Source organism: Rhinoderma darwinii, chromosome 1 (genome assembly GCF_050947455.1).
Source record: "Rhinoderma darwinii isolate aRhiDar2 chromosome 1, aRhiDar2.hap1, whole genome shotgun sequence".
In the NCBI taxonomy this organism is placed as follows: Eukaryota; Metazoa; Chordata; class Amphibia; order Anura; family Rhinodermatidae; genus Rhinoderma; species Rhinoderma darwinii.
The window spans coordinates 602,984,809-603,010,473 of record NC_134687.1 but is presented as its reverse complement, the minus strand read 5'-3'; the positions used below and the strand labels follow the sequence as shown (position 1 = coordinate 603,010,473).

The following is a 25,665-nucleotide window of genomic DNA, read 5'->3' as shown; positions in this document are numbered from 1 at the left end:
CAGGTTTCCCCACATATCACAGCGGATCACTGGGGGTCCCAGCAGGGGGACACTTTGTGATCATCTTATCGTCAAGAGACCATCTTATTGTCAAGGGACCCTTCTAACAAGTAGTGATTGTCCAAACCCCTTTAAATATGAGCAGTACTGGGATGCTACAAGTCTGGACTACCTCTGGCGCATTATAGCTCAGAAACAGGAGGGTTGGATCCAGCGCTGTAGATACGATGTCTGTTAAAACGGGAGTCTGTTCCCAAGTTTTATTTTATCTTGATTAAAATCGTAGCAAGTGAGCTACGTGTAGTGGTTGAAGTGACAAGTGGGTATTGTCCAAATCCAGAGGGAAGAAGAAATATAGGCGGTAGCCTACGCGTTTCAGACCTTCTCTAGGTCCTTAGTCATGGCTAATCAAGATAAAATAAAACTTGGGAACAGACTCCCGTTTTAACAGACATCGTATCTACAGCGCTGGATCCAACCCTCCTGTTTCTGAAGTATTTCTGGCGTGTGCCGACACGAGGATCCGTGTGCTGACTTTCTTGTGACAAGGTGAGCTGGAGGATTTTTTTCTACACTTTTTTCTGCATTATAGCTCACTTACACAAGACTTTCAGTCCACTAGGACCCAATAACATGACAAAATGATGGACCCCATCGTGAACTAAACTAATATACATAAGACATGAATGTAAAATGACATCACTAGGAAATAAAGATAATATTAAGAACGTGCCTTGTAGACAGCATTGCCTAAATTCATGATTCACCTCCATCCTCCTGACCCCACAATATGGCTGCTGTCGCTGTGTGCGAGTCATTCTTTCATTCACCTTCCTCTGCAGATAAATAAATTCAGCATAAAGCAAAAAAACTTTACAAGACAAAAATTGCACACAACCTGGAACACAGCAGTTAAATCATCATACGATTCCAAACACGATTGTGAGCAATGGATGTACAATGAAAAAGTGTCATCTCTGCGGATCATTTACATATAATACACAACGTTACGTTACATGACATTCTATACACTTAGGAATTACATAAATATAGGCACATATCCCATAATGCACCATGTATAAGTGAACCACCAATCTGGTTGGCTGCAAATGACTCATTTAGGACACATCTCATGGACTGGGCTCTTCCGGCCATTCCTAGTGACTGACTCTTGTTTGCATGGTCACCTGTTATGTCGCGTTCATCTCTCAATAATAATGGCGGCGAATAACTAAACACGAAAACTTCATTTTGATTAAAGTAAATGTAAATGCAGCGAGGAATGAAACGCATGACAAATCGTAGCAAACAATACCCAGTAGCACGTGGACAGCCATAATCTGGGCACCAAAAAGCTCCACATATCTCCGCTTCTGTGAGTGTCACATGAGGGGAAGGGGGGATTTGGGAGTTAAAGAATATGCACATATTTACAACCAATTTTGAAATAAAAATTAAAGCGATTTTGCAAATAATATTGGCAAAGAATCGCCTGTAGTTTTGTGTATACAGCTCCTATGCGGCTTCATGGTTACAGACTACAAACTAACGTTAAGTATAGTCTGATCCAGCAGTCATGGGTTACACTTCTCCCTCTGCCATCTTTTCTTGGTAACCTAAGGACACTAGTAGAGGAAATAGATGGAAAAGAGGATCAGACTACATGATATTAGTTTGTAGTCTGTAACCATAGAGACACATAGGTCTGCATAGGTGCTGTAGACCCAAAACTGTAGCAGATTTTTAATTGAGTTTTATCAAAGTTGCTTATTTTTTAGATGCATTGGAACAATAAAGAACATTGGGACAAGTAGGGTGTGGGGTATCTACAATCACTTGGAAAGGCTCTATATATAGGAGATATTGTAAAGTGTGATGAACACAATCCTTCTATGAGAAAGATGGCGTCCTCGGTTCAGGGGTCTAACAATGTGGGCAGATGTCTCTGCAATAGCTGGTGTGTATGGCTGATCTTACAGAATACAGCAGACATTTGCAGGAAGAGCAAATTCATACATTGGCACCCAAGAGTGTCACGTAGATGCCACCATGGAGGCTTTCATACCTACTGACTACTCCAGCTCAATGTGACAATATCAGTAATTATCATCTGGAGCCATTTGAATAAAGCCGACCATAGATAGCAGTGAGGCCAATATTCATGTAATCACTATAAAGCAGAGGAGGTAAGCGGCTGCCAGGCACTTCTGGCACTGAGTCTCACGGCAACAGTATCAGACCCGTTGGGTCCATTTTCCCCAATAACATTTACAGGGTCAACTGTCTGCCAGCGCCCATTGATATTAGATTGTTGACCGACATAGGTTAAACAGATGGGATTTGCAGAAGGTAATTTAAATGATGCATAAAGAGTTAGTCCACCATTTTACAATTTACATATAGAATAAAACTAAATAAGTCCAGAGCTGCAGTCACAATTATGATGGCAACTATTTGCAACAGTCAGCAAGTTTGTCAACAGACACTCACCTTGCAGGTTAGAAGATCTCCAACTACATTTCTCAGAATGTAAATCACCAGAGTAAGCTCTGTGCAGAAGAAAATTTCAGCTCTGAAGCCTGCAGAATTGTGAATACAGCTCTGGATTATAATACAGGCTGTAACTCAGGATCAGTATAAGATAATATAATGTATTTAAAAAGTGACTTTTTATGTAGATTAATTCTATATGTAATTTGTGAAATGATGTTCAGGCAAATATTTTCTTCAGACTCGGACTTGACAAACCCATTTACCCAGGTCTTTATGGTCCTCTAGGGTATATAGTCTGTGGGATCTGCTGACAAGAACCTAATGTCTAGGTCAGTGTCAGCCGCTGGAAACACAACTACAAGCGCTGTTCTATGTTATAATGGTGTGTGCTCCATCCAATCAACTACATGTGATGGCCAATATCACCCTGAGGAGTAACAGTCAGGTTACACAAATGCTGCAATCCTCTACTCTAACCCTATAACAAAAAAAACACCAGCTGTAGAGGATTCTATAGCAATGGTCTGCAACTTGCTGCTTTTCAGCTTTTGTTAAACTACACCTCCTTGTAATCCCTTAGAGTTGCTGGGAGTTGTAGTTCCACAACAGCAGAGGAGACACTGTCTGCAGACCACTGCTCTGTGTTAATCTCTGCATTGTGATATGTCATATAGGATGGTGTGATTTATTAATACAATATGCTTTATACGAGTCAGTAGTCCCTGAGAGTTCGATATGGACTCTGCTGAAATCACTTCTAATAAAAAATAGTTCCACCAACTAATACATATTATATCGCGGTCTGTGGTCTGTTATTATGTATAGTTTACAATAAGAATTTACATAAAGTGTTGTGTCACTTTGTAAATACATTACATTACTGATCTTGTACTGATCCTGAGTTACCCGCTGTATTGTACTCCAGAGCTGAATTCACAATGCTGCTGATCGTCATTAGAAACCGTCTGAAAGCTTGTTCTTATTCACACCACTAGCAGTTTAAAATGCAGGGGGTAGTTAATTTTCTACATCAGCTTACAGTATAGTGCCTGTTGTAAAGACTACATTTCTCAGCACACAAGTCACCACAGTAATCTCTAGGTTGCACATTCACATTCGTATTTAGGTAAATTCCATTTTTTATATTTACTTAATCCATATCATGAATCGCACCACTGTGTCAGAAAATTATCAACATTAACGTAGCAACGTTTCAGGTGTTAGTCCTTCATCAGGCTTATGTAGAAGCGGCAGACAGTGCAGCACTGCCGTTTCTACATAAGCCTGATGACGGCCTAATGCCCCGAAAAAGTCGCTACAATAAAATTTATGATTTTCTGACACAGTGGTATGAGTCATGATATGAATTAGGTTAAAAAACAAATTGAATTCACCTGCATATCGTTGTGCCGACCTATTCCTTTCTACTGTTCGTGGTAAGGGGGTTTACCATGTGGTACTGGCGCACGTATAACCCTCATCAACTGAGAGTGCTATGTGATTGACCTGTACCGCAATAAGCTCTGTGCAGACACTGAACTAGCAGGGAATTTTTGGGAGATTTCAGCTTTGAAGCCTGCAGAATTATGAATGAAGCTCTGGAGTATAATACAGACTGTAAATCAATATCAGTACAAGATAAGTAATATAATGTATTTACAAAGTGATTCAACTTTTTACGCGGATAAAGGTGAAAATACGTTTTAAGTTTACATATACACAGCCTCTGTACATATACATATAGAGTGTGTTGATTGGTCCCGAACAAACAGATGCTAAGAGTAAGAGGCAAGTTACATAATGACGAAAGCCCTTTTATAAATAAATCACATGTACATCAGGAGACACGTCACTTCCACTAGTAGCTACAGGCACATAATACACATATACATTTCTGGTTTGGCAATTAACCCATCAGCTGCTGATCCGAGGCCCATAGTCCTTGCTCTATCCAATGAGATTACTATTTACACGGACTTAAACATTCGGAGACAAAGAAGAAGCAATTATTCATAAAACCCTCTGAGTTTATCCTAGATTTTATATATATATATATATATATATATATATATATATATATATACACACACACACATATATATATATATATATATATATATATCACAGATTATTAGATCTGTCCTTTAGGCACAGCTAAATTTAGAAAAGAGACTGACGTTTCTGGGTTTTTTTTGGCACTGTATCCAGGGGGATTGTAAAAATAGTAATAAAGAACTATATATGTACAATTAAAGAGCAACTCCAGCCACAACTGAGACTTACATCAAAGGTGAGGTACTCTTTTATATTGTCAATGTCCTGCCCAGCATGCCTCAGGATATGGCATATCCATATACATTTTCTTTGTACTCTAAGAGAAGCTTTCTTCTGTGCTCATTGTCACCCCCTGCTGGACATGCTGCCAAGATGAGTTGTGACAACTACTCTGAGCACATTTCTGTCTCACAATAATGGTTGTCACTTTTCTATTAAGCCACTGATCTGGCAAACTAAGCTGAATATCTATATTTCTGAAGCAATAATTACTATAATACTGCCCCCCCAAGGGCAAAGATATAACTGCTTTAATACTGGACGAGAATAAATCTACTATAACACTGCACTCTATGGGTCTAAATGGGTAGGAGGATTTTTATATCTGACTGAATTTGCTTATTAATTCAAGAAGTTCTCCACCTAAATCAATTCAGACAAAATCTCATTAATATGGCAATAAGTGATAGAGACAAGCCTGGTATGTGTCCTGCCAAACCTCCGCACCCTTCTCCATCTACAGCTTAATGCCGAATACACCTTCAGCTGAGTAATCGGAGACAGTTGCTAGGGAAAAGGCTGCCTGACAACCCCATATAAAAGACTATGGTTGTTTGACAGCCTTGTTGCTAAGGATACATTGTCTGACATGAGGTAAGTTCGAAGCTGTGCTGACAGCTGAGAAAGAGATAAGCCGCAGTCACTCCCATGTCATCTCCATCTCAACCTCCATTATTAATCAGATTTTTCTAAAAATAAACTTGGGTTGGCAGCCTCTTGTACATGTACAATTTCGTATAATAGTTCATGACCTTTACTGATGATTTTTATACCGAACCCACAGGACTCTTCCCCTTCATCTCACATTCCCCTCTCCCTGACTCGACATATGGGTATCTTTGCTTTCACCTTGACTATTGCACACATATAAACATCAATACATCATTTTTGTTTTAAAAACATGAAATGCGAGGGGTAAGTAGTCAAAACGGAGGGGGAAAAAAAAGCATAAAAAAAAGAGTGTCCCAGATGTGGGATCTTCCCAGGTTATCTTATAATATTGAGATAATGCACTTCTGGGTAGAGTGAGTTGATGAGGAGGGCTAGCAGCGTGTTCCCGTCCTGAAGACAGTGGCCCGGGTAACGGATAAACTGAACAGCCTGCGAGATCTGTTCCTGATACTCCGCATACGGTTTGCTTGAGGTCAAGGACTCCACAGCATTTAATGCCTATAATATAGAAATAAATATCACGTGCTGGATAGGAGAAAACTGTATTATTTGGTTACATAGATATTACTAATGTGGTGCAATACTCCAATAATCTGGCACTAGGTGGTTCTGAAAGTTGGAAATCTCAGAAACCTCACTGGGCCTAAGGGTTTTTGTCTATTAGACGTTTACTGTAGTTCTTTGGCAATGATCTGACATTTATGTGTTACTGAGAACTATGATATCTTTATTACAACACAATAAATTGCTCATCTTTTACTAATCCTGAGTTACGACCTGTATTATACTCAAGAGCTGCATTCACAATTCTGTCGGTTGCCATTGGAAACAGTCAGCAAGCTTGACATCAGACACACCCCCTAACAGCTTAGGTGAGCTCCTATAATGAAGTGGGACAGTTAATGTTTTCAACATCAGATTACTATACAGTGGTTGGTGGGAAGAGGACTCTTACTAAATTATCGGTGCAAGCTCTGTGCAGATTCTGAATAGGCAGGCGATACTGGAAGATTTCAGCTCTGAAGGTTGCAGGATTGTGAATGCAGCTCTGGAGTATAGTACAGGCTGTAACTTAGGATCAGCACAAGATAAATAACGTAATGTGCAGTGTTAATTGTATATATAAACTGTACAATAGTGTTAAAAGTTAGACATACAGAATAATTCCTGCAATAAAATATATCTATACATAGAAAGAAAATGAAAAAGTCTTAGCTTGGAAAAGTTACCTGTTGAGCTTTTGGTGAGAGGTGAAGGCCAGACCCTGCCTTAAGGCGCACTTGATTTTCAGCAGGAATTTGGGCTAAAATGAAGGCTGCCAGACTGCGAGAAATAATCCTGAATCTAATATAAAAATAAAATGTGACATTAGAAATGTGCGACACAGTACGGCTCGACGGCAGAAACCAGACGCTTCTGAGCTTTTTCCAATTTTGTTTCAGCGTACCAAAACATAAAATCCATTCTTAGGCAGCCAGAGATTTTGTCTAATTTGTATTTTTTGGGCTCTTTACCATGCTTCTGCCTCTACACCTGCTGAATGGGTGGTCTCCTTCTGGTGTGAGGTTAGTGCTGTACTCAGAACACTGAGCCAATCAGATGTCTTCTTACTTCTGCTCTTCCTTCCCTCTCACAGAAAGCAGTCTCACAGACACAGAGAAAGAGATAAACTGCAGCTGCATCCCCCTCCTCCCTTCTTTTTAATTACTTGATTACTCTCTAGACAGATTTTTGAAAGACTGAGGTTTCACTGAGAGATTGAAGTCAGGAAAATGGGTACTACAGGCTGCTGGAAGGCAGGGAAGGGTTTGCAATGTACATTAGGCATATCAGTAGGGTCCATACGGACACCATACATATCTATAGGTCCTATTCACCCAACGAATGCCAAAAGAGTGTCCTTTTGGCATCAGTCAGGATGGTATACATCAGTTTATATGGTTTTCAACTGTATGGAATAGCAGTTGACTATGCTATTCCACACAGAGGCATCCCCAAAAAAACGAATACAGAGCGGTTAAATTTTTTTTTTTAACATGGGAGCCTATGGGCTACGTATGCCAGTGTATACTTATACAGTATCATACATTAGAGCCTACATTCGGAAGTATACATCGGGAAATCCCCCTGAGGTATACCTCCACCGTATACTGCAGACGGACTGTGAAAAGACCAGAAAATGCCACTTTCCCCTGATAAGTCATATTATAAAGTTTCATGCATTCACATTTACTGCTGATATATGAATAAAGAAAAAGGTAGGAACACTTAAATTCTTCTATTTTGATTTCAAACCTTAGACATGATGCCTTACCTGGCTGAGAGTGGAGACTTCCTTCCTAGACCAATGGCGCCCAGGATCCCAGTAGACATTCTTTCCTCACCCAGTAGGCAGAGTCGAGTCTGGACTGAGAGAAGGATCCGCAAAACGTTCTCGGTTACGTCGATGTCGTTCTGCTCCACCTGAATCAGAGACAACTGCAGAGCCTTATGGAACCACAGGAAGAGTTTGGGTTCTTCACTGACAGAGCTAAAAACAAAGAAATATATAATATACTTATACATGGTATGTTATGATGCTGAAAACATTCCTGCCCCCTGCCCATTCTACTTATATAATGAAAAATGACTGAGACTACTCATGGGGGGGGGGAGCGGTAACGCACACGATTTCCATGACAACCCTTATATTTGTATTAAAAATTACCTTCTCCTTTAATTTTATATTATAGAGGTATTCCCATCATCCTCCCCCAATATATCCAGCCACAGATTGAATAAAGAGGTTGTCCTTTCCAAAAACTACCATAGCCTTGGATAAAAGAGAGAGACAACCATTCATGGCCACCTCTCCATGCAGTATGTGGTTAGATGCGGCCGCTGATGGCCACCTCTCCATGCAGTATGTGGTTAGATGCGGCCGCTGATGGCCACCTCTCCATGCAGTATGTGGTTAGATGCGGCCGCTGATGGCCACCTCTCCATGCAGTATGTGGTTAGATGCGGCCGCTGATGGCCGCCTCTCCATGCAGTATGTGGTTAGATGCGGCCGCTGATGGCCACCTCTCCATGCAGTATGTGGTTAGATGCGGCCACTGATGGCCACCTCTCCATGCAGTATGTGGTTAGATGCGGCCGCTGATGGCCACCTCTCCTTGCAGTATGTGGTTAGATGCGGCCGCTGATGGCCACCTCTCCATGCAGTATGTGGTTAGATGCGGCCACTGATGGCCACCTCTCCATGCAGTATGCGGTTAGATGCGGCCATTGATGGCCACCTTGACTGGCAAATCAGTGTTTAGAGGATCCCTAGTTCTCCCGATAGGTGTGAGACACCCTTCAATTAGACATTTATGCATATCATGTGGACAAGCCATAAATGTCTCTGATGGAAAAAGCCTTTACAAACTCCACAGTTTCCACTTGCCCTTTGATTATAGAGCTAGCCCTATTCACAGACTTATAGTCAGCAGCCTATTAACACACTACAGACATAAAGCAGACATCCAGTTTGGAGGTATTAGGGAATTAAAAAGGTTTAGAAAATGATGTCATATTGCGAGAAGACTGCCGAGACTCCAAAAAAAACTCTGAATGAAAGGGCTTCATTTACTTGAATGGAGCGGTGTTCCCTGCACATTGGGTTACCAGGAGTATTGCGGTGCTGCAAAAATGCCAAACGTATATGGTCCTTTTGTTCCCAGGATAAATGGGGGTACTAGAGGGCAGCCCCCCACCTATCATAATATTATGGGATATGCTAGCGATATGCCATAACATCACGAGATGGGAATACCCTTTTAAAGAACTGCACCATATGATACTTTGCTGAAATTTGCAGCAGAATGAATCCAAACAGAGAGAAAGGAAGCCACATGGGAGGTCAAATCCCCTTACAGCCTGTCTACAGGCTACTGCAAAGGGCTTGGTACATTATATGAGGCTTTTACCTTGGTTGCACCTGCTCAATCCACTTGGAAATTTTGACCAGCATCCGCAGCTCGTTGGTGAGGGTCTGTTCTCGGTTCAGACATTGCAGAACATACACATGAAGTGTCAGATAACTGCCCAGGGTAAGGCATTCCTGGAGAAACTCCTCAGTAGTAAGTTCAGGTACCTGCAAGGATGCCAGGATCGGTCCCCAGCCTGGGTTCTGGGTGTGCAGAGACTCTGGGAATAAAAAACCAAGAGATTAAATTATATGCATCCATATGCTGAAACCAATAAATACATTCCACGTGGCATCAAGTAGTTACTTCTGTATATTTTCTGTGCTGGTGTGTTAAGATCAGGTCTGGAGATGCAGCAGGACTGACTTACTCTGGAGTAAAATACAGGCTGTAATCCAGGATTAGTTCAAGATCAGTAATGCAAATTATATACAAAGTTACTCGTTTTTATTTAGAATTATTGCTCAGAGGTGGACTAATCCTTAAACCCTTTAGTGACCAGCATATTTTAGGCCTAAATGACCAAACCATTTTTTAAGATTTCATTGTCCAAGAGCCATAACTTTTCTATATTTCCATCGAAATAGTGTGAGGACTTTTTGTGGGACGAGTTGTAATTTTTAATGGCACCATTTTGGGGTACATATGATTTATCAGATTAATATTTCTTAACTTTTTTTTTTGGGGAGCAAAAAAAAACCAGCTATTCCGCCATTGTTTTTTGCGCTTTAAATTTACACTTGTTCACCGTGCAGCGTAAAGAACATGTCACCTTTATTCTATGGGTCGGAACGATTACGGCGATGCAAGATTGATGTTTATTTTTTTATGTTTTACTACTTTTACATAAAACAGTTATGTAAAAAATTAGTTTTTTCATTGTCATAACATTTGTGTGTAGCCATAAAATTTTTAGTTTTAAAGACTATGTACACCTTTTGAAAACTATTTTATTTAAATAAAAATATCTATCAGTTTGTTTTGTGCAACTTTGTAATTACTTTTTATTAAAAATTATTTTTACTTTTTGAGTTACAGCTGCTTTGTATCCTGTATACAGAGCAGCTGTATGTTACGCTGAATCCTGGGTACGTCTGGTCAGCAGGAATGACTAGTTCAGTGTCAGAGAGTCCTATGTGTCTCTGACATGCAGGACCCGCTGTCACTGAACCCGTCAGTGCCACTGATCTGACTGATTCAGGTCTCGCACAAACAAAAAAACTTTTCAAAGTTGTGCATAGCCTTTAAATCGACGTAGCTGGATGAGGGCTTATTTTTTGTGGAAGAACTTGTACTTCTTTTTGGTAACATTTTGTGGTACATACGACTTTTTGATAGCTTTTATTGCATTTTTCAGGAGGCGGAATGAATAGAAAACAGCAATTCCACCACTGTATTCTTTTTTTATATGCTGCTCACCGTACGGGAGTTAAATAACATGATTGTTTTATAGTTTGGGTCGTTACCGATCTGTCAGTTCTCCTCTGTGGTGTAGTATAGAGGATCTGTCAGCTCTACTGTGTGGTGTAGTATAGAGGATCTGTCATCTCTCCTGTGTGGTGTAGTATAGAGGATCTGTCAGCTCTCCTGTGTGGTGTAGTATAGAGGAGCTGTCAGCTCTCCTGTGTGGTGTAGTATAAAGGATCTGTCAGCTATCCTGTGTGGTGTAGTATAGAGGATCTGTCAGCTCTCCTGTGTGGTGTAGTATAGAGGAGCTGTCAGCTCTCCTGTGTGGTGTAGTATAAAGGATCTGTCAGCTATCCTGTGTGGTGTAGTATAGAGGATCTGTCAGCTCTCCTGTGTGGTGTAGTATAGAGGATCTGTCAGCTCTCCTCTGTGGTGTAGTATAGAGGATCTGTCAGCTCTCCTGTGTTGTGTAGTATAGAGGATCTGTCAGCTCTCCTGTGTGGTGTAGTATAGAGGATCTGTCAGATCTCCTGTGTGGTGTAGTATAGAGGTCCTGTCATCTCTCCTGTGTGGTGTAGTATAGAGGATCTGTCAGCTGTCCTGTGTAGTGTAGTATAGAGGACCTGTCAGCTCTCCTGTGTGGTGTAGTATAGAGGTCCTGTCAGCTCTCCTGTATGGTGTAGTATAGAGGAGCTGTCAGCTATCCTGTATGGTGTAGTATAAAGGATCTGTCAGTTATCCTGTATGGTGTAGTATAAAGGATCTGTCAGCTCTCCTGTGTGGTGTAATAGAGAGGATCTGTCAGCTCTCCTGTGTGGTGTAGTATAGAGGATCTGTCAGCTCTCCTGTGTAATGTAGTATAGAGGATCTGTCAGCTCACCTGTGTGGTGTAGTATAGAGGATCTGTCAGCTCTCCTGTGTGGTGTAGTATAGAGGATCTGTCAGCTCTCCTGTGTGGTGTAGTATAGAGGAGCTGTCAGCTCTCCTGTGTGGTGTAGTATAGAGGAGCTGCCAGCTCTCCTGTGTGGTGTAGTATAGAGGATCTGTCAGCTCTTGTGTGTGGTGTAGTATAGAGGATCTGTCAGATCTCCTGTGTGGTGTAGTATAGAGGAGCGGTCAGCTCTCCTGTGTGGTGTAGTAAAGAGGATCTGTCAGCTCTCCTGTGTGGTGTAGTATAGATGATCTGTCAGTTCTCCTGTGTGGTGTAGTATAGAGGATCTGTCAGCTCTCCTGTGTGGTGTAGTATAGATGATCTGTCAGCTCTCCTCTGTGGTGTAGTTTAGATGATCTGTCAGTTCTCTTGTGCGGTGTAGTATAGAGGATCTGTCAGCTCTCCTGTGTAGTGTAGTATAGAGGCCCTGTCAGCTCTCCTGTGTGGTGTACTATAGAGGATCTGTCAGCTCTCCTGTATAGTATAGAGGCCCTGTCAGCTCTCCTGTGTGGTGTAGTATAGAGGATCTGTCAGCTCTCCTGTGTGGTGTAGTATAGAGGATCTGTCAGCTCTCCAGTGTGGTGTAGTATAGAGGAGCTGTCAGCTCTCCTGTGTGGTATAGTATAGAGGCCCTGTCAGCTCTCCTGTGTGGTGTAGTATAGAGGATCTGTCAGCTCTCCTGTGTGGTGTAGTATAGAGGATCTGTCAGCTCTCCTGTGTGGTGTAGTATAGAGGATCTGTCGGCTCTCCTGTGTGGTGTAGTATAGAGGATCTGTCAGCTCTCCTGTGTGGTGTAGTATAGAGGATCTGTCAGCTCTCCTGTGTGGTGTAGTATAGAGGATCTGTCAGCTCTCCTGTGTGGTGTAGTATAGAGGATCTGTCAGTTCTCCTCTGTGGTGTAGTATAGAGGAGCTGTCAGCTCTCCTGTGTGGTGTAGTATAGATGATCTGTCAGCTCTCCTGTGTTGTGTAGTATAGAGGACCGGTCACCTCTCCTGTGTGGTCCAGTAAAGAGTACCTGTCAGCTCTCCTGTATACCAGTTTTGGAGAATATTTTCTTAGAACTCAGTGTCCTTTGTTATTCCTCCTGAAATATTTTAATACATTTACAATTGGGCGTTACCATTCCCCCTGTTAAACAGAGTGTGTTCCTACATAGTCTGACACGATTTTATCAGTGCTGTAAAGGGGACTTGTACCACCCGGTCCTTACATTACCAGGAGGAATAACCGAGAAACAAGGCAGAGCAGAGTTTCAAGAAAAGATTCTCCAAGCATTGTTATTTGCAAATACTTACTAAAACAAACATGTCAGGAGAGCTGGCAGGTTTTCTTCCCAACCAACAGAAATATAATAAAATGCTCCCTAACTCGTACCCAATTAGCACAGTGAAGGGACCACAGCACTTCCATGAACGCCTCGTCCCCCTTCATTCTTTACATAAACACAGAGGCTCGTTGTACGAGTGGCTGTGTCTGCTACTACAGCTAGTCCAATTCTTTCAAGCCGCTGTGTCTATGTAAACAATGAAGAAGATGCAGGGCTTGCTTAAGCATAAGGTAAGGCCATCAATATTAATGTCCCGGAGAACCCCTTTAATACAATATACAATGTCTTACCTTCTGATTAATGCTACAGAGCAAAGTACCAGTAAGATTAAAGGAAACTTGTCTCATGAACAGGTCCCTTTGTATTAGGGCATCTCATAGTTAGATCAATTGCACCTACTAAATGACAACCCCAAAGAGGTGATAGATGCTAATGCAAAATATGCTAATAGGCATATGTGATCGCTCCCTTCCTGAAAGTCCCATGTTTCAGAAGAGTCATAGGGGTACAGAGCTTTGCTTCTCACAATCATGACAGTCCCTGAAAGAAAACCGTGTCATATTTACACAGTCACCTCATATAAGATTGTATGTTGCATGCAGACAATATAGATTGGTTTCTATGGAATGACCTAGACAGATGCAACCCTTGTCATACATCACCTTTTGAGACTCCACAGTTGACAGCAGCTACAAGTCGTTCCCATAAAAAAAGAAAAGAAAACAAATGTGGCTGCATCAACAACTATGGCCATATAGTCTATGCTCGGACTGGAGGAGCTTACCATCTTTGAAGAATGCCAGTATACATGCTTCGGTCGCCTCTGCCATATGTTTGATGGATGCCAAGCTCTGGCAGGCTGCTGTCAAGAGAGGCATGACCAACATGCCTTGCACTTTGCTATCAATCCACTTGAGCAGGGCTCCGCGCAGAGACTCAGCAGTGGTCACACTTGCGTTATTCATGACCATCAAGAGCTCCATGAACAAACTGCTTAAAGCCATGTGTCGCTTTTGGACCTCCAGATCTGAAAAACAGCAAGGTTAACATGAGTCACAGAGCAGAAGTAAAACGTGGACATCCCAGATGTAACTTTATAGAAGGTAATGTATACTAGAGTAGTCTGGCCCTGGGGGTCTGCTATGAGATCACATTTGTCGATGCTGCTGCTGTGCCTTTGTACTGATCCAAAGTTACAGCCTGTATTATAATCCAGAGCTCCATTAAAAATTCTGCAGGCTTCAGAGCTGAAATCTCCAACATTCCCTACTTCACACCGGGCTATGTACGGAAAACTAATCTTCTCCCCCACTACATTATAGAAGTTCAGCTAAACTGTTGATAATCCTGTTGGCCTGCAGAATTGAGAATGCAGCTCTGGAGTATAATACTGGCGGTAACTCAGGATCAGTAAAAGATAAGTCATACAATATATTTGCAAAGTGTGTCAACTTTGTAAGTAGACATGTTTGGACTTGGGACTTCCCAAAGCTCTACTTCTATAGAGCCATATTTTCAGTATATTGCACTGATGAAGCCTGATAACCTGAAAATAAGATGTATTCAATTTGGAATAACCGCCTGTGTACTTATTGGGCTGTATCTGTACTATATACTAGTGGACAAGGATGCACAGTGAACTTAAAGTATGTTTAATTGTTAGGTGTAAATGTATTCTTGTTTCTTGTATATTACAGTTCATAGCAGGGGTATAACTTTTATATTAAATAGCTTATTACCATCCATAGGGAAGAGGTCTCTCACCTGGAGGGCTGAAAATGACTATATCATCCAGCAGTTTGGACATCTCTTGTTCTAAAGCAGAAATGCTGATTGTACCATTCTGTTCTAAAGAACCCATAAACTGGACGATCTGCTGAATGTAGATGCGGCATTTAGGGGTTACGTCCTAGAATACATAAAAATTAAAGGTGCGCCTTAGCGAAGGTAGAGGTAAAACTGAAATATGTGGAATAAAAAAAAGCAGAAAATACACGTGGCTTTCACGAGGCACCCGTTTTTCTTAAAGGACCAGATGTAGGTACTTTTTCATGTTGCATTTTTCACTACCATTAATACAGACCTGACTAGTCTGTAGTGAATATAAAGGGTTTTTCCTAATTTTTGTTAATAAATTTTAATCTTTGACCACTGCCGTAAGTAGGTATGCAGCATTAATTCTATACTTGCATGTATTTATTATCCCTGCACTGTGACGTCACTGTAATTATGATCTCTGTACTGGGACATCACTGTGTTTATTATCTCTGTACTGTGATGTCCCTTTTTATTATCTCTCTACTGTGACATCACTTTAAATTATCCCTGTACTGTGATATCGCTATGTTTAGTATTCCTGTACTGTGATATCGCTATGTTTAGTATTCCTGTACTGTGACATCACTGTGTTTAGTATTCCTGTGTTGTGACAGCACTGTGTTTAGTATCCCTGTACTGTGACATCACTTTTTATTATGCCTGTACTGTGACATCACTGTCTGCATAATCCATTGGATTTTCCCTGTATTGTGACATCAATGTCTGCATAATCCCTGTACTGTGACATCCCTTCACTGTAGTGTGACATCACTGTCTGCATAATCCCTGTACTGTGACATCCCTGTGTGGATTTTCCGTGTACTGTGACAGCACTGTAATTAGTATTCCTGTACTGTGACACCACTGTGTTTATTATCCTGTACTGTGACATTACTGTGTGCATTTTCCCTGTACCATGACATCACCATATGCTTTATCCCTGTGCATTAGGGATAGACACAGACTGGAGACCAAAATAATCATAAGCTTATCATGTTGTGAACTGGATGAGTTTAAGGGGTGTTTAACTCCTAAGTTATTGTATTTTAAAGATTCGACTAGATCTCAGCTAGCTTAGTGCTACACCTAATGTATTGATGTCTATGGAAAGTATCTGTCGCTGGCAATGCTAAAAAAAACTTGTGCTGTAAACATAAAAGTTCATTTTAACCTAGATTTAAAGAAAAACAAACCTTGCATAGAAATCAGCATTATATATAATATACTAAAGCAATATTCATAATAGCTTGATGCGCCCACTTTAACTTAAAAGATTTAACCTCTGCAGTGTGTGATGGAATCCTAATCAATTCCCAAAAAAAACAGCATCATCTAGACTCCATCTCCACAATCACCTCTTGTACTTACGGAATAAATGCTGCAGTCTGGGAAAGAAGAAAGTCCTGCAGAGACACGAAGAAGCTTCAGAAGAAGATCGTCTGCCAGGTGGGTGCTCAGGATTACAGAAGGAGGGTAGTGGCTGCTAAAATACCCTATGACATTTTGGTAAGATACAGCATCCACCAAGTGCCAGGACAATGTGCCAGCCTGCCCTAAGAGGTTAATCAGAGGAGCCCCCTGTAGAAATATGGGTAATGAGCAATCAGTTCTTAAAAGAAAACTCAATTCAGAAAATACACAAAGAACACAGCCATTCCTCCCTTAATATCCTCTTTTCCTTTGATGCCAATAATCTAACTTTTGTCCATCTCTCTCGCTCTCTCATATAGAATTACTCTATTTTTGTTCTAGGATCCCCCCCCCCTTCTCACAAACCTCAGATCAGACCTATTTCTAGGTGTAAGGCAACTGGCTGTAGCAGGAGCCCTCCCCCATAGCTCTGCAATAAGAGACTAGAACACAGTGCCGGAACACTAATTTTTTTCTATCTACTTCCACCATTTATACTACTGCTGTCCTCTCATATCACAGCGCCTGGTTGACTGCCAACTCTGCACTGCCCATAGCTATGCCGCTACTTACAAATACAACTGCATTGATAAATATCTATTGAAAAAAACAACAACTTTGTACTAATGCACTGTACCGGTTCATCTATGAGCTTCTCTTCTTTGGTAAGAAATACAAGCATATACAAAAGGCAGACCAGCATACGATGGGTTTCAGGCCTAGGAATGGGACCCCAGGCGTCAGCCAAGACGTTCATCCAGTTTACGTCACATAATACACCCCCTAAAAACAGGAAACAGCTCTTTGGGCTCCCTCGCTCCACCTAGTAGACAAAAAACAATTAGTGCAGGTAATGCAGGACCCAACATGTACTCTATATCCTCGGCTGGAAGCGATAATACAAGTCCTTTAATTCAGTATTAAAGGGTTTGTTCCAATTGGGCAACCCCTGTCTGTAAGCTCTATAAAGCTGCAGGGAAAACGTGCACAGACCCAGTTTGGACAATCCCTTTAATGTGACCTAATGGGTGATGGATTATCAAGTATTCTGGATTATTAAACATTCATAGAAAAGTATATAAAATGTACTGGCAAGGAAGAAAGTCCAAAATGAAATGCTAAAACTGAATATGCTGTTATCACTTTTTTGTATAGTCTCATAATTCATTGACATTTAAGATTATCATGCAGTTCTGTGATAGAAACAAGAGCCGGATTATCAGATTTTTATTATCAGTTTTATAATTGTGTTCTTACCTTGAAAAACTCTTCCATTAGTGTCTGATCGGGATACATGTCCTTCCAGGGCAGCTTACTATACTCTGTGTGATAAGTATACAGAATATACTCTGGGTGCATGGGTGCCGTGCAGGACTCGCAATAGTGCATTAGATGTAACCACAGTGCCCCTCGCTGGCCGGGCAGAAGGTGATCTGCAAGAAGATGAAAAGACTCCTTTAATGGATTTGTAAAAGGTCTGTAAAAGTGATGTGCAGCCACCAGAACTGAACTCCTTCAGTAAGGTACTTTTGGGAGACCTTGCTGAAATTCTGCACGATCACACAGGAACATCTGGATACTGCAGTCTATGATGAGCCGGGTTATTTCATTCTGAATTTAGGCCAATGTTCCTTTCCATAAATGTGAACTTCTGTTGGTTGACGTTTTAGTGTCACCCCGATGCTGGTCTCCTTGGTTTCCTTTTCCTTCCTCTTCTTATCTTGACACGCTGCAGAAAGTGTCTGTGCTCTTGGAGTGGCGATTATGTTCCACGCGGACATTGATTCTTTAGGAAAAGATCTTACCCCTGATCTGCTTGCTACTATAATATCTATTATACCCACAGCGTATTGTGTAACGTTGTAGATCCAGACCAGTCTTACCTTGGCAACCGTTACGTGGCATGCCTTTTTGTATGGTGCCCACATTATCTCCCTTCTTGGAAATGCCCATGTAGTTTGATAAAAGAACAACTCCATGTTTATGGAAGGGACTGGAGAACATTTGGCGGGTTCCACTCCTTTTGCCTCATGAGTTTAGCATTTTTGTGCCCTACTGCAAAGTTAAAGTTCTTATACCTTTATGATGTATTTCAATGTTTATGGTGGATACAAAAGATAGAATGGGAGCATGGCTGCTGGATAAGACTATATAGATCGTGTTTGTAGTAAGTTACCATGGAAACACATAGGTCTGCACAGGAGCTGTATCCACAAAACAATAGGAGAATTTTAGTTAAGACTATCTGCAAAGTTGCTTAATTTTATATTGGATCAATAAAAGAAAATGGTTCTGAAGATTGCCTTTCCCTTTAAGTAACAGAAATAAGAAAATAGCTCGTAATACATCATTGTAATCATTGCATAACTGTGGATATGGTATAAATCCTGCACTCACCCTGAAATTTCTGATGCAACGTCAAGATACAGTCGTAAAACAGCTGGACCAAAATGACTGCGGTGCGTGTGTCACTTTCCAGCCAGGGGTAGCAGCGCTGATTACTGAGAAAAAGGCAGAGAGGATGGTGAATGTATAGAACAAACAGTACCACAAGTTCTCCCATACTCTTTAACCAGTTCAGGACCGGGCTATTTTGCGCCTTCAGGCCCAGACACCTTTTAGCCATTTTTACCACGCGTTAGTTGAATGGCTATAACGTTTTTATTTGTTGGGCTAACGACGTGATTTTTGCGACGTTTTTTCCGTAGACAATGCAGGTTTCATTTTTTATCGTTTTTATACACACCTTTTTTGCTATTTTAGAATTTTTATTCATAAAGTTTGAAAATAATAGTAAAAAAATAAGCTTTTTTACGTTTCAGCTATTTTTTTTGGGTAATAACATAGTTTTAATCTAAAATAGACCTTTTATTTGTGATCGCCATTGTCTACCGTAAATTTTTATATATTACATGTCTATATTAGGGTAATTGGGTCAGCGCTAGCGTTACAACAATGATTGGCGGGGGGAACGTTTTTTTTGGGGAGTGGGTATTTTATGTGTATTTATTATTACATTTTTTTTGCACTTTACTTTATTATTTTTTTATTACTATGGTCTGTCCCCCAAAGGTCAAAAAAGACCTTTGGGGAACTTTATATATTTTTTTTCTTTCTTTTACACCATCTTTTCCCCTGTACCTGGAGCTGCACAGCAGCCCCAGTTACAGGGGAAATCAGCCCTCTCATAGTGACGATTGTCACTAATAGGGCTGTGCTGGGTCTAGTAAGACCCAGCAGCAGTCTGTCACTAACGGCACCCGGCGATCATGTGACCTGTCACATGATCACCGGGAGGAATAGAGACAGCGCCGCTGCTGCTGTCTCTATTCCTATACACAGCGTTCATTGAACGCTGTGTAAAAACACATCGGAGAAGACAGAAGCAGCGAAAGCTGCTTCTATCCTCTCCTCAGGGTCCCCGGCAGTCACTGACAGCCGGAGACCCGACATTCAGTTGCCCGATCGCGCGGGCAGCAAGTTAAAACCCGAGCCGTAAAAAGTCTATGGCTCGGGTTTTAAGGACCCTGACCGCTGGCCGTAAAATACAGCCAGCGGCCGGGAACCAGTTAAGCGTTGTACAGTTGCCAAGGCACCTGTGCCACCCAGCGTTTAGTAGCGTCTCTACACGTCCAATGTCAGATCGGGAAGGGATCAAAATTGGAGAGAGACTTTAATTCTCTTTCCATGGCCCTTTAGTGGTGTTACAGTTTCAATATAGAAATTTTACTCATTGTATAATGTATAACGTAGCTCATTTTCTAATATACTTTCTGTATTTATTCCTCACAGGATTTCAAGATCTCTGTTTGTAGTCATTGAATGGACACCTTCATTGTTTACTTCCAGAAGACAAAAATCTGTAATGGTCATGTGATGATTACACAGGTGTATGACTCGTTACAGTACAGTAGTCAGGGCTGTGTATTGTGTAACGAGCAGTGCACCTGTGTGTCCATCCCCTGACCAGGAAAGATTATGATTTCCTGTAAGTAAACAATGGAGGTTCCTATTGAATGGCAGTAAGCAGAGATTTTGAAAACCACAAGGAATTGATGCAGAAAGTTTATACGAAAATTGTATAACTCTTCATACAATGAATAAGCTTTATATGCTAAAACCATAATACCCATTAATGGTATTCCGTCACTGGTCTTTAATGGAGACCTGGTGATGTCATGTCATATGACTAATGGCACCAATCATTTACCACTGTGGTGGATGCAACATCATAGTAGCAGGCCATTATAGGCTGCCTCAGTCACGAGACATGATGTCAGCATGGATGTCACTACAACGCAATACCACCACTGTCTGTAGATGGGACGTGGAAGAGAGCAGTGCAGTGAATGGAGTTGAATGAGTACCATTTCAAGAAGAAAGAAAAAAACCTCAATTTTGTCATACCTGTTATCTTTATCTATGACCATTATCCATGGCTTAAAGAGCTCTGTGACAACTGAATGTAGAGATTTCAGTGCTAAATGAAGAGGTGAAGAGGACAAGTGTTAGTTAAAGGCAAAAGTAATTTGCAATAAAACCACAGAAACGTTATCATAAAATAGAGGGAGCAGGACCTAAACATAATAATCTGGATGACCGTGTATTCAGAACACAAAATAATGCAATAGAGGAGAAAACTTGATTTTTGTTACCATAAAATACCTTTCTCGTGACGTTGTATTCATTGGGGACAGACTACTATGGGAGGGTGACACTAGGTAGGAAAAAGTCTTGGCTCCGCTAAGGCAGGCTATACTCCTCCCACAGCAACTGGCTGAATCCGTTTGTACATGAAGCAGTAGGAAAAGACAAAAAAACAACAACATATCCACAGTCTCGGGAGAAAAGAACAACTAAACAGCCAAAACAACAGGTCCCGGGCCTAGAACAAGTACAGTCATACAACCCGCCTAAAGCACAGTTGTCTGCAGCACCTTTCAACCCAGACTGGCATCTCAGTAGGCCAAGGAATAAATCTGGAAATATATGGTGAAGTTATGCACCGAAGCCCAGGTAGCAGCCTTGCAGACCTGAGCAACTAAGCTTGATGCCCGACCGCCCAGGAGGTACCAACAGCCCTGGTAGAATGTGCAGTGACCTAGAGGGGAGGAACTTTTACCCTTGGACTGTTAGGCCTCATGCACACGACCGTAAAAACTGCCGTTATTACGGGTCGTAATTACGAGCCGTAATAACGGGCTCATAGACTTCTATTGGCGACGGGTGCCTTCCCGTTTTCTCACGGGAAGGTGCCCGTGCCGTTGAAAAAGATAGAACATGTCCTATTTCAGGCCGTAATAACGGCACGGACAGTCCATAGAAGTCTATGGAGCTCTCGTAATGACGGGTGGCTACATGTGTGCACCCGTCATTACGGCAGCGTTGCTAAGCGACGTCAGTAAATAGTCACTGTCCAGGGAGCTGAAAGAGTTAACTGATCGGCAGTAACTCTTTCAGCACCCTGGACAGTGACTACCGATCAGAATAAACCTGTAAAAAATAAAAATAAAAGACGTTCATACTTACCGAGAACTTCCTGCTTCCTCCAGTCCGGTCTCCCGCCCGTTGCCTTGGTAACACGTCCCTCTCGACATCCGGCCCGACGTCCTGGATGATGTTTCAGGCCATGTGACCGCTGCAGCCAATCACAGGTCAATCACAGGCTGCAGCGGTCACATGGACTGCCGCGTCATCCAGGGATGTCGGGCTGGATGTGAAGAGAGGGACGCGTCACCAAGACAACGGCCGGGTAAGTATGAATTTCTTTAACTTTTATTACAGAAAGGGCTGTCCCTTCTCTCTATCCTGCACTGATAGAGAGAAGGGGCTGCCGATTAGTACAGTGCTATTTTGCCGCCAAAAACGTGCCCGTAAATACGGGTGGAATACGGGTGACACCGGACCCATATTTACGGGCACGGGCTCGTAAATACTGGTGCAAAACGGGTCGAATACGTGTGACACCGGACCCGTATTTACGCCAGTATTTACGGGTGGGAAAAAATACGGTCGTGTGCATGAGGCCTTAGTCTTCCGAAACCATAGACCGGACCCAACACTCAATGGTGGTCTTAGATAATAAAATAGGGTAAGTGTTACAAAAAGTTCGCTCACCACATATCCACTGCGCTTCCACTGCGTTTCCACTGTGTTTCCAATGCGTTTGAATGATGCAAGTTAGTATAAATGAATCCAAATACTGCAGGTGCTCGTAGATATTCCCAAACTGGTCCTGTTTCGACAGCAGGTAATCAAAGCAATAGTGGTGTATAGTGTAGGTATATCCAGCACTCAGGATAAAAGTTATAAGGTTTATTAGGTCATATTTAAATCTTGATTAAGGACCTCACTGGTCTGAAACGCGTAAGCGTGGTCCCGGGATCTTTTGTTAACCTTTTTGTTTTAAATATGACCTAATAAACCTTATAACTTTTATCCTGAGTGCTGGATATACCTACACTATACACCACTATTGCCCTGGTCTTAGATAATGCCAAACTCTTGCGTGGCCCTTCAGGAACAGCAAAGAGAGAATCGCAGTGTCAAAACTACTCCATCTAAGCTAATAGATGCAGGCTGCTCTCATCGCACCGGGGCGGACCTGGCCTCGTAGGCTGGAATCTTGCAGTTGAGATGCGACGCAAAGAGATCCATGTCTGGTTGAAGAGACCTCTCTCCTGGTTCCAGTCTTTCCTAACTTAGATAGTCTGTAGCCAAGTTTTCCACTCCTGGTATGTGGACTGCTGACAGCATTGGTAGATGACAATCCACCCATAGAAGAATCTGCAGCTAAGTTGTCCACTCCTGGTATGTGGACTGCTGATGCCATTTGTAGAGGACAATCCACCCATAGAAGAATCTGCAGCCAAGTTGTCCACTCCTGGTATGTGGACTGCTGACAGCATTGGTAGATGACAATCCACCCATAGAAGAACCTGTAGCCAAGTTTTCCACTCCTGGTATGTGGACTGCTGACAGCATTGGTAGATGACAATCCACCCATAGAAGAATCTGCAGCCAAGTTGTCCTGTTGACAAGGTTGGTAGATGAAAATGTGCCCATAGAAGAATCCGAGTGGAATCCCACAGGGTCGAACGACTTCTGGTGCCGCCCTGGTGGTACCAGCAGGCAACCGCCATGAAATGGTCGGTCAAGATCCTGCCCTGGAGATCCTGTAGAAGAGTCCAATGGGAAAGGGCCAGGAAGATGTCCCTCAATTCCAGAAGGTTAATCTGTAAGAATGACTCCTCCATCGACCAAGTGCCCTGGGACTGTGTGGAGGCCAAATACTGCACCCCACCCAGGCAGACTGGCATCCATTGAGATGAAAAACCACTGGAGGGGAAAGGAACGTCCCAGCAGGATGCCTAGCGTGGTCTCCCACCAGCACAATTCATGACAAAACCGATAAGGCAGGAAAACGAACTTGTCTAGAGAGGTCTGAGACTTGTCCCATCGCGGAAGGATCAACCCCTGAGAGGGCCTGGAGATGAGTTGCACATATGCAACTACCTAGAGTATGACCCATTTCGCCCAGCACACGCATGAAGAACAGATGGAAAAGTGAAAGATTCGGTTGAGAAGAACCACTTCTGCCTGAAAGGTCTTGATCTTGACCTCATCACTAAGGATTCTCCTTGGAGATGATCCACCCGTACTTTTTCAATATGTCCAGAGTGATGTGGAGACTGTAAAGATTGCCCTGTCTGGAGGCAGCCTCCCCTACAAGGTGGTCCTGGTAAAGGATGACAGCGACTCTTCTGGTGCGGGGGAAGCACCATGAGAGTTGCCCCAGGTGAAGTCAGAAGGGAGGGGAACAAATGGAAATGTCGAGAATATTTTGCGAAGGAAGCACCGATTGGGTGAAAAGGTATGTATCACGAAAGTCGATGGACGAGAGAAATTATTGTAGTACCAGCTATACGACCACTGACCACAGGGATTCCGTGAATAAAAACGGTTCAACTTTTTCAGATCCAGGATTGGAAGTTCTGATCCGTCCTTTTTGGGAACTGGAAAGAGATTCGTGAAGAACCCCTGAAACCTGGCTCAACCATGGTTTGGGAGAGTCTAAGAATGTCTCCTAAGAGAGAAAGGATTTCATCCATTCAGGAGGTGTCACATCCTGGAAAGGGGGGGAATTCTGTGGGGTCCCGATTGCAGACGCTGAGGGCAGAATGGGGTAAGATAGTCGCATGAAAATAATATAATACAGCAACCGCAGATATAATGAGTCACTAGCGCCACAGGGGCCGGCTGGAGTCCTTCTGGGAGAAGGACATTATAGAGAGGAAGATTACTGCAGACCGCTGTCAGAGATAATTTTGCCCCCCAAAAGTAAAACCACCTTCATATGGAAAAAGGGGGTCCCTAGAAAAAATATTTACCTGACTCCTGATGCCGTGTCCATGCATAGAAGACTGAGGAGGAGACTGAGAATCTCAGACTGGAGAAGGTCTGATGGATGGCGCTGTAGCAGCAATGCATCAGGGAATGCTAAGAAGACTGCACTCAGGAACGCCCCTTCAGATGCCATCACCAGCGGCCGATAATCCAGGAAAACAAGTTGGAGGGAAAACTGCCTAATGAGTTGCGGTCTAGTCCTAAAGGAAGCCGAGGACTAACTTAGTGGGGCCTTGCCGCCGGAACCCGGCTGGCAGCGCCGCTATCACCGAGTGGAAAAAAAAGACCAGGACTAGGGAGAACCGGAGTAGCGGTACTGCTTACTGCCCTTAAAGCTCCTTTCAGTAGGAGGGAGTTGCGTCTTAGTCCTCCAGAGGGCCGCGCACTAAAATTCAGAGGCCTTGCCGGCAGAGCCCAGCTGTCGGCGACGCTGGTTACTGGATCAGGTATTGGGGCCTAACAGGGAAAGCCTGTTTGGCCAAAGATAGCGGGCCCTTTGTCATGGAAAACAGACCTGGTGTTATGCCCTACTCTGTAAAGGCCTCGCAACACGATTGCTGCATGGAGAGGGTAAGTTATTGGAGCAGGGGCCTTGTCCTCCAGAAAAAGCCTAGACTAGATTATAGAGGCCTCTCCGGCAGAGCACAGCCTGGGCCAGCAATAAAAGAAGGGGGTCTCATCTGTCAGGGAAAGATAAACTGCCCCAGAATAGTAGGCCTGACGGGGGAGGTGTTGTTGTAGAATATTTTTTTAAACTCTGGCCTTTTTGGGTGTGCGTAAAGTCATCTTTTCAGTAACCTCACACATATAGTGGGGTTACTGGCACTCCGCCTACAGATGCAGAAAATGAGATTAGGTGACTGACGGTGAGGAGAATTAAGTGCAGAGAACTGCCTGGTTTCCCGGCACCAGCAG

The 25,665-nt window shown here is 42.6% G+C and overlaps 1 protein-coding gene across 1 annotated transcript in view; it reads right to left on the bottom strand.

Moving 5' to 3' along the window:
* Window positions 1-4,291: 4,291 nt before the first annotated feature.
* Window positions 4,292-25,665, bottom strand: part of EPG5 (ectopic P-granules 5 autophagy tethering factor) — a 114,308-nt gene continuing 92,934 nt past the window's right edge. The window contains exons 34-44 of the mRNA XM_075840725.1: window positions 20,752-20,824; window positions 18,742-18,845; window positions 17,602-17,777; window positions 16,982-17,167; window positions 16,303-16,512; window positions 14,881-15,025; window positions 13,901-14,143; window positions 9,450-9,669; window positions 7,814-8,029; window positions 6,729-6,843; window positions 4,292-5,997 (exon numbers count right to left, since the gene is read on the bottom strand). Coding sequence (XP_075696840.1) covers window positions 5,815-5,997; window positions 6,729-6,843; window positions 7,814-8,029; window positions 9,450-9,669; window positions 13,901-14,143; window positions 14,881-15,025; window positions 16,303-16,512; window positions 16,982-17,167; window positions 17,602-17,777; window positions 18,742-18,845; window positions 20,752-20,824 — 1,871 coding nt within the window. The 3' untranslated portion in view covers window positions 4,292-5,814. The remainder of the gene's footprint in view (window positions 5,998-6,728; window positions 6,844-7,813; window positions 8,030-9,449; window positions 9,670-13,900; window positions 14,144-14,880; window positions 15,026-16,302; window positions 16,513-16,981; window positions 17,168-17,601; window positions 17,778-18,741; window positions 18,846-20,751; window positions 20,825-25,665) is intronic.